Source organism: Pseudophryne corroboree, chromosome 9 (assembly GCF_028390025.1).
Source record: "Pseudophryne corroboree isolate aPseCor3 chromosome 9, aPseCor3.hap2, whole genome shotgun sequence".
Lineage (NCBI taxonomy): Eukaryota > Metazoa > Chordata > Amphibia > Anura > Myobatrachidae > Pseudophryne > Pseudophryne corroboree.
The window spans coordinates 24,087,299-24,101,074 of record NC_086452.1 but is presented as its reverse complement, the minus strand read 5'-3'; the positions used below and the strand labels follow the sequence as shown (position 1 = coordinate 24,101,074).

At 42.8% G+C, this 13,776-nt stretch overlaps 1 protein-coding gene across 3 annotated transcripts in view; it reads right to left on the bottom strand.

The window, feature by feature from the left end:
* Positions 1–12,879: 12,879 nt before the first annotated feature.
* The window catches only part of LOC134957290 (quinone oxidoreductase-like), a 39,740-nt gene continuing 38,843 nt past the window's right edge, over positions 12,880–13,776 (bottom strand). For all 3 annotated transcript variants that reach the window (XM_063939063.1, XM_063939064.1, XM_063939065.1), the window contains 2 exons: positions 13,669–13,764; positions 12,880–13,245 (listed from right to left, as the gene is read on the bottom strand). In XM_063939063.1, the coding sequence (XP_063795133.1) occupies positions 13,084–13,245; positions 13,669–13,764 (258 nt within the window). In that variant the 3' untranslated portion in view covers positions 12,880–13,083. The remainder of the gene's footprint in view (positions 13,246–13,668; positions 13,765–13,776) is intronic.

The window sequence follows — 13,776 nt, the reverse complement described above, 5'->3', positions numbered from 1 at the left end:
CTTCAGATGCATCGGTGGGTCACCCTGTCACCAAGGGCCAGGGTGTCTCTGCTGTGGTGGCTGCAGAGTGCTCATCTTCGTGAAGGCCGCAGATTCGGCATACAGGACTGGGTCCTGGTGACCACGAATGCAAGCCTCCGAGGGTGGGGGGCAGTCACTCAGGGAAGAAAACGTCCAAGGACAAAAACTTCCTTGCATATAAATATTCTGGAACTACGGGTCATTTACAATGCCCTGAGTAAAACAGAATCCCTGCTTCAAAAACAACCGGTACTGATTCAGTCAGACAACATCACGGCTGTCGCCCATGTAAATCGACAGGGCGGCACAAGAAGCAGGATAGCAATGGCAGAAGCCACAAGGATTCTTCAATGGGCGGAGAATCACGTGATAGCACTGTCAGCAGTGTTCATTCCGGGAGTGGAAAACTGGGAAGCAGACTTTCTCAGCAGACACAACCTCCACCCCGGGAGAGTGGGGACTTCATCCAGAAGTCTTCAAGCTGTTTTTACACCTGTCCCACCTCAATAAAAAGCTAAAAAGATATTGCGCCAGGTCAAGGGACCCTCAGGCGATAGCTGTGAACGCTCTAGTGACACCGTGGGTGTACCAGTCGGTTTATGTGTTCCCTCCTCTTCCTCTCATACCCAAGGTACTGAGGAGAATAAGAAGGAAAAGAGTAATAACTATAATCATTGTTCCGGATTGGCCAAGAAGAGCTTGGTACCCAGAACTTCAAGAAATGATCTCAGAGGACCCATGGCCTCTGCCGCTCAGACGGGACCTGTCTGTTCCAAGACTTACCGCGACTACGTTTGACGGTGATAGTGTATGAGCTTCCTTTAAATGGCAAATATATATTGATTCAAGCTTTTTCACATTTAACAAAGATATTTACTGTTAATCACAAAATGAGTTGATATGTCCTTAAGAAAAATGTGCAGAGCTGGTCAGAATATTGTATTTGCTGAATAATCTTGTTTTAAGGCATGACTTGTACAAGACAAATGCAACATTAAATGTATTGGAAATGTATCCAAGACGGACAAAGCAACACCAGATATATCCAAGGCTAATTGAGAAGAATAAAGAAAGAAATCTTTTGAGTTTATGTCCGAAAGACTGATAAACGAAATAATAACCATTTTCAAGGCTGTCCTAGTTGCCACTTCTAACATTGTATGACAATCGATGTATTCAAGACATACATGGTGTATTCTGATTGGCTAAAATGTATTGGCAAGCATAAACCCTTTGTGTTCAAGCTATAAATAATAAAGCCATGACGGCCCTCGAGCGGGTCACTTATGATTTGCTTCGATTACGCATAAATTTGTGTCATCTTATCATTCATTGACCTCCAACCGGTTGCTAAAGGAGAACAGCATTCTGACTGATGACTGAAGAGAGTTCATAATCCGACCTGAATAGATTTATTACCCTATCATTTTGGGGGATCTCGTCCGGGATATTCCAGCATCTCCTCCACTGGCAATAAATCCTCTGATCTTTCAGGAACCGCTGATAACAAAAAAAAAACGGTAAGTGAGATTTATTGTGTAGATTTCTACCTGCTCACTTGAACTCAGCGCTTCCTGTGTAAATCAAGAGGAAGTCCAGTCGAGAAGGTCAGAGAATATCTTAAAGAGCCCAGCGTCAGTCAGAAGAAATTTTTTTTTAAGGTACCATGATGTATGTTATATTGTTGAATTATGTTATATTGTTGAATTGTGGGTAAATAATTTCAGATAATTTGTCACAAGTGCACAGAGGGAATTAATCAAGTATGCAGAAAACTTTTAAATTGTACTGATGTGTGTTTGTTGAGAAAATAGAGCCGTTTTATAAAAGTGGCGCATGGCCAAGATATGTTCTAATGCTGATAACCAGTTTGAATTGATAAATAACCAAAGAGGTATATGCAAATCTTGTACCTGTGTTGTTGTGTTAAGAAAATACGAAGGGTCTGTAGCACCAAGATTGCTGGCAATTACAAGCACTGAAGTCTCATTTGGTTATGTGGAAAATGATGATGAATTTTATTGTACAAAAGGGTGTCATTTTAAAAAGAGAATTGTTGGAACATTACATTAAGAATGATTGATTTAACATCATAACCTATTGGCCTAGGAACCACATAATTCCAGGTCTAAGACCCATGTGCCGTGCAGTCTCAAACAGCTGCCGTGCACGCAGATAACCGATATAGGATTTACTGTCATCTTTGTTTTTGTATCCTTGCACTGTTATATGTACTCTGTCAATATGCTTTTGAAAAGGTGGGGGGGAGTCGGGTTGTCTGCTGAATAATGAAACTAGATTCTCCTACACACACTGATAGGTATTTCTCACATCCAAGCATTCCCGGTGTTAGCTGTTACTTTCTGAAGAGAAACAAGCATTAAACTACAACAGGGATACTGATACAAGCAGGAGTCCATATAGGCAGGGGGATAGACCCTTGGAGTAACTTAACAATAATATTAGGGACGCATCTCAGTGATCCAGAAGAAATAATCTATTATGCAGGTCTCACTTGGGGAGCAGTCTCCACCAACACAGGCAACACTACAACCCCAGTCATTTGTCCACAGACGGATTGAAGAAGCTCTTTTAGAGATTCTTTAACAGGAGATTTTAATTCCCTCATAAGGAGTTATTAAAATACCACATCAGGATGGGTTCAAACCCGTGGATATTGTTAATAACAGGGAGGGTAATGAATCTCTGAAAGGAATTTCAAAGGAGCAGGCTTCCCGTCAGGGGGGGACACTTGACCTAGATAGAGATTCTTTAAAAGGAGATTTTAAGTCCCTCAAAAGGAGTTATTAAAATACCACATCAGGAGGGGTTCCGCGCACGTTCACCCAGGCATGGGAGCGCGGTCTGTAAAGATGTCAGGGCCCGACAAACCCGTGGATATTGTTAATAACAGGGAGGGTAATAAATTTCTGAAAGGAATCATAATAGTAGAGATCAAGCATCCATCTGGATCACTGAAGCACAAGAAAGAGAAAAATAAAACAATAAGAAAAGCCAAAAGAAAAGAATGCCATACCGAAGGTAACAGTTCACGTTGTCCAGGAACAAAGCAAGTGGAAAATCAGAAACCCAACGCAAGGGGCCACAGGAAGGAACTCAAAAGAAGGAACCAAGCAAGATGAAAGAAAGTGTTATTTCTGCAAGAAAAAAGGACATTTCAAGAAGAATTGCAGAAAATACAAGAAATGGTGTGAAAACCAGCAAGAAAAAACCTAAAGCATAACTGAGACCTAGTCCAGCAACAGCACCTCCACACTATACCCCACCCCTATACCCAGACATGCATGCACACCAAGGTACCCCTAGTATGAACAGAATGCAATTACCTACAAGCTCACTAAAAGTGAAATTAAAAAGATACGAGCAAGGTTAAAAGAGTGACGAATAATCAGCCCTATCTTAGAAGGATCTGTGGTTGAAAATCCGAATGATTTACCTGAGCTATGTGTACAGAGTATGCCCCAGTGTCCTGATACTTCATCACAAGAAACCCCAACAAGGTTAAAGCAAAGAAATTTTCTACCTAATGCTTCCCTCATGTTTAAACGAGTGGTAGACACCTGCAATCAAGCTGAGTCCAGTAAACAATTGTCCACAATCAGGGACTATAGGCAGCAGGGTGCAATTCAGGCAGAGAGGAGAAACAAGGGATCAAGACACAGCCTCTACAGCTTTTAATGCCCAGGTGCATAATGTACAGAATAAACTGACATATTTTCCAGAAAGATTGTGTCCGGTATGTCAGTTTTGCGTTCCAGAAGGATATGAACATTGCCCAAATTGTGGAAACTGGATTTCACACCATGAACCACCATGCCAAGATATCTATGCGACTAGAAATACGGAAAGACGGTCATCATTGCCTGTTTCTCTGTATCCAGCACAAGTACAGAAAATACGCAACCCAGATAATGCAGCCAGGACGAACGAACCATACATCGTACAGAGCCAACACCACAAACCATGGTATGGCAATGACCTCGCAAATATAGTTGCAGAGTCCCCAGATCCTAGATAAAACCCAATAGCAGTTTATGCCTATATGGAAAGAATTCAAACCATATGGACACCGGCATGGGTCGACTACCACCAGTTGTGTGAGGCTATACTAGGACCAGCAACTGCCCAAACAGTAAGCACCATGTTAAAAACAGATGCAGTAGATGATTGCCCAGCCATAACGGACGTTCCGACAGAGAAAAATAGAACAACGTTTGAAAGTGGAAAGATGTACATGACAAGACTTAAGAGATGGTGTCATGCACAGACACTCAGGGCACCAGCAGCCCCAGATTTGAAACAGGAAAAGACTGAGTCCATCAGAACTTACTATGATAAAGTCACTATACGACACACAAGATGATAGAATATGAAGGTGTGCAACTCCTGTGTCGACAACAGTGTACTCAGTCACCACTGGCAGTTCGATAAAAGTGACTTTACCCACAGGAGACCCAAGGGTTTCAAGAGCTGTTTTTATGCACAACCAGATTCCTCTACGTTTACTTACAGATCAAGCCATTGCAACGACTGGATTGGGAGATTAAGCCCTACCCTAGCAAGAAAGCAAAGATGTAACCTGAAATACAAGCTGCTATACAAGACTATCTCTCACTGGAAAAGTAAGACAAAGAGCAACAACAACTCCCAGCATAAACATCATTACGTTAAACACCAGCCTGGGTGGACTTGGACTAAGAAAATGACATGCCAGCAGCAGTGAGAAAGAATATGCAAGTTAGGAAGGACAAAGAAAGACATCTGACAAGTGGTCAGTACTACCTGGCAAGATTACAGAGATAATGCCATGATTTAAAGCAACAGAAGCTCCGGGATTTAAAGCAAATAATAAGGAACAAGACAGAAAAAAATTCCAGAAAACAAATGAATGATGCTTCTTCTGCCAATATGAAGTACAAGCTTCTTCAGGTACTCCCCAGTGAACAGAATGTCTCCAGAAGAAACAGCAGAAGGTATGATTACAGTCACCTTGCCCACTGGAGAAATACGTCTGTGCCTAATGAATACTGGAGCCAGCACACGCAGAAGACAGCAGAGGGAGATACCACAAGAACTGATGATATCAGAAATTCTTAAAGGGACAGGAGATGAGAGAAATGCAGTCACCAATACCAATTCTTGACCTTGGAGTACATGTCCAGTGACTTTGCTGAAGCACAATGTACTAAAGCTTATCTAAGGAGAATACAGTACACACCAGCAGAAGTTTAACTTTCCAGCAACTTATCAAAGGAAAGCCATTTAGAAGCAAGTTAAAACAGAAGTTCAGTATTGGCTCATTCCCGCAGTACCAGTTGTAGAAGAAAGGAAGCAATACTACTGGACCAGAATAGCCCTGTGGAGGGGCTATATCACCAAGTGATATATCCACAAAACACACAGCTAAATACAGGATGTGAATGAACTGCTGATTGCCACCACTACTAAAAGTAGCACCAAGAAGGGGCAGTGTCCTTAGTGAAGTTTCTGGAAGAACAAGACTGCAGAGCCTCAGAAGGAGAAATTGCAGCTAGTCAAGCAAGAGTTAATCTTCCTAGGACACTCAAAGTACCAGACATCTAACAAAAGTGAAAAGGAAAAGATTCAGACTGCAAGCTGAGATGCCAACTAGTGTCAAGCAAGTCAGATGATCATTCCTGGGCCTAGTAGGACACTACAGAACACGGATACCTCTAGCACCAGTCTACATGCAAGCATTGTATGACAACACTGAAAGGGAGGAGGGTCCGCATCCTACATACAGCAACAGATGAATTAAGTTATTGAATAGTTGGAAACAGCAGTTGCCTCATCTCAAGCCCTAGAACTACCTGACTATTAAAGAAGGAGGCCATACATAGAAGTCCTTATGCAAAATCATGGACTGAGGTGAAGACCAGTGGCCTACAACTTAAGCAAACTTGACAGCGGTAATCAAAGAGCACCTACCGGCATCAGAGCAGTGATAGCAGCAACAGCCCTAGAAGAGTATAAGAGCACAGACACAGTGATGAATCAGAAGTCCTAGAAGAGGACAAGAGCACAGGCATAGTGCTGAATCATGAACTTATCATCCAGGGTCCACATGCAGGTACAGAGAAGCTTCAACAAGCAAGAACCAAACACCTGTCAGTGGCAAGGCTGACCATGTATGAAGTAGCACTGCCAAAATGCGACAAGTAACCATCAGAAGATGTATTACCCTCAACGCAGCAACCCTTTTCCAACATTAATCAATAAAGGTGTTGAATCTCAAGATTCAAAAGGAGGGACAATTACCCCAAGGCAGGAGCCACTAGTCCATCAGATTTCTCAGAGGCAATGGCATTAATTCTGCAGAAATGGAGACCACACTTTACAGACACCCAGTTAGTTCAATATGTCGATGATATGCTTATTGCTGCACAGACAGAAGAGAAGTGCAAAAAGGAAACAGTATCACTACTCATCTTTTTGGCAGAAGAAGAATGCAGAGTGTCAAAAGACAAGCTTCAGCTAGTACAGAAAAAAGTTGTCTTCTTAGGACACTGCATATCTCAAGGAACAAGGCATCTTACTGATGAAAGAACAAAGGCAATAACTCAAGCAAAAACCCCAAGAACATTAAATGAAATCAGAGCTTTTCTGGGCCTTATTGGTTATTGCAGAGAATGGATTCCCTCGGCCTCATTACTGATGCAGCCCCTATATGAATTAATAAAAAAGGAGGCGTCAGCAGAAAACAGGGACACCATTGAAGAAGCAGTAAGACAACTAAAGCAAGCCATAATCACAGCCCCAGCATTGGGATTGCCTGATTACAAAAAAGCCTTTTAACCTATTCTGCCATGAAAACAGAGGGCATTCTTTAGGGGTGCTCACCCAGAAATACGGACCAAAACAAAGACCAGTGGCATACTATTCAGCCCAGCTGGATCCGATTATCAGAGGAGCACCATCCTGTGTCCGAGCAGTGGCAGCAGCAGCAATAATGAAGGAAAAGGTGACAGACATCATTGTGTTTGATCATCCACTGTGTATACAAGTACCTCACGCTGTAACAGAAATATTAAGTCAAGAAAATAGCAAGCATCTTTCTGCAGCCAGACTTACCAAATATGAAGTGATTGTCTAGCCTTCATGGAATTAGAGACTTTACCTCTTCCTAATGTCCAAGATACACCATTGGACAATCCAGACATGAACCTGTTCGTCGATGGATCAAGATATTATGATAATGGATCCCCAAAGACAGGATATGCAGTAACAACTGAAACTGAAGTCATAGACTCTGGAGCATTGCTACCAAGCATGTCAGCACAAGAAGCAGAACTCATAGCAATGACCAAAGCCTGCATACATGCTGAAAACATGACAGCTAACATCTAGTCCCAGGATTACGCTGTTATATGGAAAAGTAGGGACTTCAAAAGTGCAAACGGAAAACCCATCAAACATGCCAGTTTGATTATGGAACTCTTCAGAGCATTGGAACTACCTAAAAGAATTGGAATAATCAAGGTACAAGCACATACTAAGAGCCAAACCATGGAAGCTAAATGGAAATGCATTTGCAGATGCAGAAGCCAAGAGAATTGCCTAACAATCAAAATAACTTGAGCAAGTCTTAGTAGCTCAAGACGTGAAGCAAATGCCCAGTGAACAGGAGCTGATCAAAATTCAACAACAAGCATCACAAGGAGAAAAGGAGAAATGGAGACGATTGGGGGCAGAAGAAGATGAACATGGACTTTGGAAGTCAAGAGAATTGAAGTACTGTCTACCAGCAGCTCTATTTCCACCTATGTTACAAGTAGCTCATGGACAAGTACACCATTCAAAGGAAGCCATGGTGAATAGAGTACAAGAGCATTGGATAGCTCCAGGCTTCAATAAAGCTGCAACAAACTTTGTAGCAGGATGCTGGATCTGTGAAATCAGCAATCCAGGAAAAAGAACCAAGACACCTCTAGGAACTATACCCAAAGCCTCTTACCCATTTGAAAGACTACAAATTGACTATATACAGTGGCGACGAAGCGGTCCATATGAATATGTACTAGTAGCAACGGACATGTTTAGTCACTGGGCCGAAGCCTGGCCAGTAAGCAAAGCCACAGCAAAAACCACTGCAAAGAAACTGATAGCAGAAGTAGTATGTAGATTTGGGATACCTGAGGTTATAGAATCAGATAGAGGTAAACATTTCACAAGAGAAGTCATGCAGCATATAATGAAAGATTTGGGGGTACAGCAGGCCTTCCATGTGCCTTACCAGCCCCAGGCGAGTGGGAGGGGGGACATCTGAACTTTGACCTTAAGCTAAAACTACAGAAAATGACAGAAACCAAAAGAACTTGTCCAGAATGCCTACCTATAGTCTTGTTTAATATTAGGACCACACCCATGAAACCTAGTAAGCTGACTCCATATGAGATATTGTTTGGGTCAGCTCTAAGAACAGGTTGTTATTATCCACTACAGTTACAACATAATCATGGTGATTTAACAGGTTATGTACAGGAGGTCTGTAAAACATTGACTAACCTCCATGGCCGAGTGTTTTCTTCCATTCCAGACCCAGAAGGATCAGCTACGCATAAGCTAAATCCAGGAGATTGGGTCTATTTAAAGAGACATGTGAGAAAGACCTTTAAACCAAGATATGATGGTCCATATCAAGTGCTGCTAACCATGTCTACCTTAAATTAAGGTGAAAGGTCGTGATATTTGATTACGTGCATCCCACTTGAAGAAGTTGACAGTGACTCTCCAGCCAGAAGAATGAAGTTGCTTATCCTTTGATTATTGTTAGGGGTAATCCCCAAGGTTTGGACTATAAGTCCAGGGGACTGGTTTACTGAAAGAAAATAGTTCAGGCCTAGATAGTGTAGGTAGATATTAGGGAGAAAAAGTGGAATCAAAAAGAGGGGAAATGATAGTGTATGAGCTTCCTTTAAATGGCAAATATATATTGATTCAAGCTTTTTCACATTTAACAAAGATATTTACTGTTAATCACAAAATGAGTTGATATGTCCTTAAGAAAAATGTGCAGAGCTGGTCAGAATATTGTATTTGCTGAATAATCTTGTTTTAAGGCATGACTTGTACAAGACAAATGCAACATTAAATGTATTGGAAATGTATCCAAGACGGACAAAGCAACACCAGATATATCCAAGGCTAATTGAGAAGAATAAAGAAAAATCTTTTGAGTTTATGTCCGAAAGACTGATAAACGAAATAATAACCATTTTCAAGGCTGTCCGAGTTGCCACTTCTAACATTGTATGACAATCGATGTATTCAAGACATACATGGTGTATTCTGATTGGCTAAAATGTATTGGCAAGCATAAACCCTTTGTGTTCAAGCTATAAATAATAAAGCCATGACGGCCCTCGAGCGGGTCACTTATGATTTGCTTCGATTACGCATAAATTTGTGTCATCTTATCATTCATTGACCTCCAACCGGTTGCTAAAGGAGAACAGCATTCTGACTGATGACTGAAGAGAGTTCATAATCCGACCTGAATAGATTTATTACCCTATCAACGGCATGGCGGTTGAACACCGGATCCTGAAGGAAAAGGGCATTCCGGAGGAAGTCATCCCTACGCTGATTAAAGCTAGGAAGGATGTGACCGCAATACATTATCACCGCATATGGCGAAAATATGTTGCGTGGTGTGAGGCCAGGAAGGCCCCAACGGAGGAATTTCAGCTGGGTCGTTTTCTGCACTTCCTACAGTCAGGGGTGACTATGGGCCTCAAATTGGGTTCCATTAAGGTCCAGATTTCGGCTCTGTTGATTTTCTTCCAAAAAGAACTGGCTTCACGGCCTGAAGTTCAGACTTTTGTTAAGGGAGTGCTGCATATTCAGCCCCCTTTTGTGCCTCCAGTGGCACCTTGGGATCTCAACGTGGTGTTGGATTTCCTAAAGTCGCATTGGTTTGAGCCACTTAAAACCGTGGAGCTAAAATATCTCACGTGGAAAGTGGTCATGCTGTTGGCCTTGGCTTCGGCCAGGCGTGTGTCAGAATTGGCGGCTTTGTCTTGTAAAAGCCCTTATCTGAGTTTCCATATGGATAGGGCGGAATTGAGGACTCGTCCCCAATTTCTTCCTAAGGTGGTATCAGCGTTTAATTTGAACCACTCTATTGTGGTGCCTGCGGCTACTCGGGACTTGGAGGATTCCAAGTTGCTAGATGTAGTCAGGGCCCTGAAAATCTATGTTTCCAGGACGGCTAGAGTCAGGAAGACTGACTCGGTATTTATCCTGTATGCACCCAACAAGCAGGGTGCTCCTGCTTCAAAGCAGACTATTGCTCGCTGGATCTGTAGCACGATTCAACTTGCACATTCTGCGGCTGTACTGCCGCATCCTAAATCTGTAAAAGCCCATTCCACGAGGAAAGCGGGCTCTTCTTGGGCGGCTGCCCGAGGGGTCTCGGCTTTACAACTTTGCCGAGCTGCTACTTGGTCGGGTTCAAACACATTTGCAAAATTCTACAAGTTTGACACCCTGGCTGAGGAGGACCTTGAGTTTGCTCATTCGGTGCTGCAGAGTAATCCGCACTCTCCCGCCCGTTTGGGAGCTTTGGTATAATCCCCATGGTCCTTACGGAGTTCCCAGCATCCACTAGGACGTCAGAGAAAATAAGAATTCTCTCACCGGTAATTCTATTTCTCGTAGTCCGTAGTGGATGCTGGGCGCCCATCCCAAGTGCGGATTGTCTGCAATACCTGTATATAGTTATTGCTTAACTAAAGGGTTATTGTTTGGAGCCATCTGTTGAGAGGCTCAGTTGTTATTCATACTGTTAACTGGGTATAGTATCACGAGTTGTACGGTGTGATTGGTGTGGCTGGTATGAGTCTTACCCGGGATTCCAAATCCTTTCCTTATTGTGTCAGCTCTTCCGGGCACAGTTTCCTAACTGAGGTCTGGAGGAGGGGCATAGAGGGAGGAGCCAGTGCACACCAGGTAGTCCTAATTCTTTCTTAGATGTGCCCAGTCTCCTTCGGAGCCCGCTATTCCCCATGGTCCTTACGGAGTTCCCAGCATCCACTACGGACTACGAGAAATAGAATTACCGGTGAGTAAATTCTTCTTTTCTTTTTCCCATGCTAAAATTTTTTTTTCCCCAAATATATATTTTATTGAAGCTTTCCACAGTATAAAAATACACAGAAAGTCGCTGAATCATGAAACGTTCAGTGATAATCAAATACATTATACAGAATATAAGAAAATCTATAGAATGTGAAAAAGCTTCAGAAATATTTACGTTTAAGTAGACATATACCTATTTAGTACGGGTGGGATAAAACCAACAAGTTAAAACTGACAACTGTCCCGCTCCGCCGCCATTTGGCATGCCCTCCCCCCAATACTATGCTGCCGCCCTGCGAACGCTCGGTGTCAGTCACATTGCGGTCTCATCCCTGAAGAATGCAACTGCAATGTGTGGGGTCGCGCACCAACTACATATGCACAGTTTGCTTCCATTGGCAAACTGCCTTGCGGGCCACATTTGCGGCCGGGTCTAACTGACCCCCTTGGTTCGTAGTAGCCACCTGTTTGTAGATATATATGCCAATATTCCTTCATCTCGGAAACACAACAGAAAGTAAGAGGAAAAAAATCTGTGAACTTGAAACACAAATAAACATTGACTACATGAAGCCATAAGTCATCGGTCCATCCATCCGGTGGGTATTGTAAGAGAAGAAGATTCAGAAAGAAAAAAATCACAGAAAGAAATTTGAAAGAAGTAGGAACCTGTCCAGGAGGGAGTAGTAATGCTTAAAGGGAAATAAGGTTTCTATTGACAAGACGTTGGTAAGAGTACCGCGGTGTAAAGTGAAAGCATTGTCTACATGTCAATTTAGTTGAAAATGGTAAGGTCTGGATACATTTGCCCCAGCATTAAAACAAGGCAGGGGTTAGTGTTTCCTTATGTAAGGACGTCTCTAACCAGTCCATGGTAAATAAGAAAAGTAGTCCTGATGTAGTTATAGGTACAGTGGGAACTGCATTATGTACATTGGCGTTCCTATAATGGGTGCAGTTTGTGCGGTGCACACGGGCCCCTAAGTCCCGGGGGGGGCGCAACGGCTACGGGAGAGGAGGGGGCCCACAGACGGAGTCTGCACACGGGTCCCCTCCTCTCTAGAGACGCCCTTGATTATGTATCCGTGGTTGTGGTATAGTCTTCCTCCCCACTGCAGACAGAAGCATCACTAGTGTCTTGTCATTCCTAAAATTACTTCTTGTAATTCTATACTGTTGAAGAGTATAGTATACACTGTCCCACACGCTATGTATATATGTGTTTATACTTTACATTTATTGTACTTGTGCGGACATTCTGTTCCCTCCTGATTGTCTATTTCTTTTGCCAATTGATATGTTCAATTAAAACATGTTTAAAAAATAAAAAAAAGGGTAGTATATTGTTATAAGGAACAATTTAGGTTTATATACACTCGTATACCAAGGGCAGTGTATAGCCCCCAAATAGCTTGGGGGAGGGGGCACCTGGCTCTACCGTCACACCGAGTGCCCTGTATCCCATGGGTGGAACTTAATCCATTGTCCGTGCTGAATGGGGCAATTCCTATATACTACAGGACTGAGATGGGGTTACATGGTAGAATGCGGAGGGTACACAGAAATTGAGTCTGGAGGACCGTCTGGCGTCATGATGGAGTTACAGCAAGGCATAACGCTACACACTGCCATAATGGAGCAATAGGCTGGCATTACGGTACCACTACAGGGCTGGACACAGCCCCCGCCTCACAGAAAGACGCAGACCAGTAATGTGTGTTACTGTAACAAACGTAGTACAATTGGAAACGGATTTCAGTTTATTGGGGATTTTTTTTTTAGCTCATTTAACAAGTGACCCCAGGACTGAGGTAATTAGACATCGAGATTATTATAGAAACACGTTACTTCCTACAGTTCCAGCATTTATTTCATGGATCATAAGTGCTCTTTGTGATTTAATTATATTCTTAGACGCCATCATTACAGTGTAATGTCCACTTAGAGCACAAAGACCATCTTGCCGGTGGCTCCGCTACTCTCTATGATGTCCTCATGGGCCTGAGGGGCTTTCTCCAGGGGATACACAGGCCCAATCAGTGGATTCAGCCAGCCAGCCTCCATGCCCCCAATCAGCGCTGCCCCAGCCTCCTGCCAGTCCTCCTAAAGACAGAAATTAATAAAAATAAAAAAAAATAGCCTTTTACAGTCAAAGGGGGGAATTCAAATGTTTAAAAAGTCGGGTGTCTGTCTATTAGATAGGAAAAAACAGACTCCCAACTGACTTTTCAAACATTTGAATTCCCCCCATAGAGTCAGTGGAACCAGCATTAAATTATCCACAGAATTAGGACGTTTGTGAAGAACCTTACACTCCTGTTCTCAGTCCTCACATTTCTTTTAAATCCCTGAGTGCAAACTTTCTGCTTACCGGGAAACTAATGTATAGCAGCCAGCGGACTGATCTGCAGTCATACGGTACACCGCCAGGGGAGGTCAAAAGGCAGAAACATGCTAATTTACATATGACTACCCATAATTCCAAGGGGCTGGGTACTGCTCCACCCAGGTTCTATAGATCGTTACCTTACTTGACATGTAAAGTACTACTCCGATTATACTGGATTCTTTGGCCATTGTCTCTCTTGGGTTTATTTCAATATCACCTCTGCAGCCAATAACCTGGTACAAAAG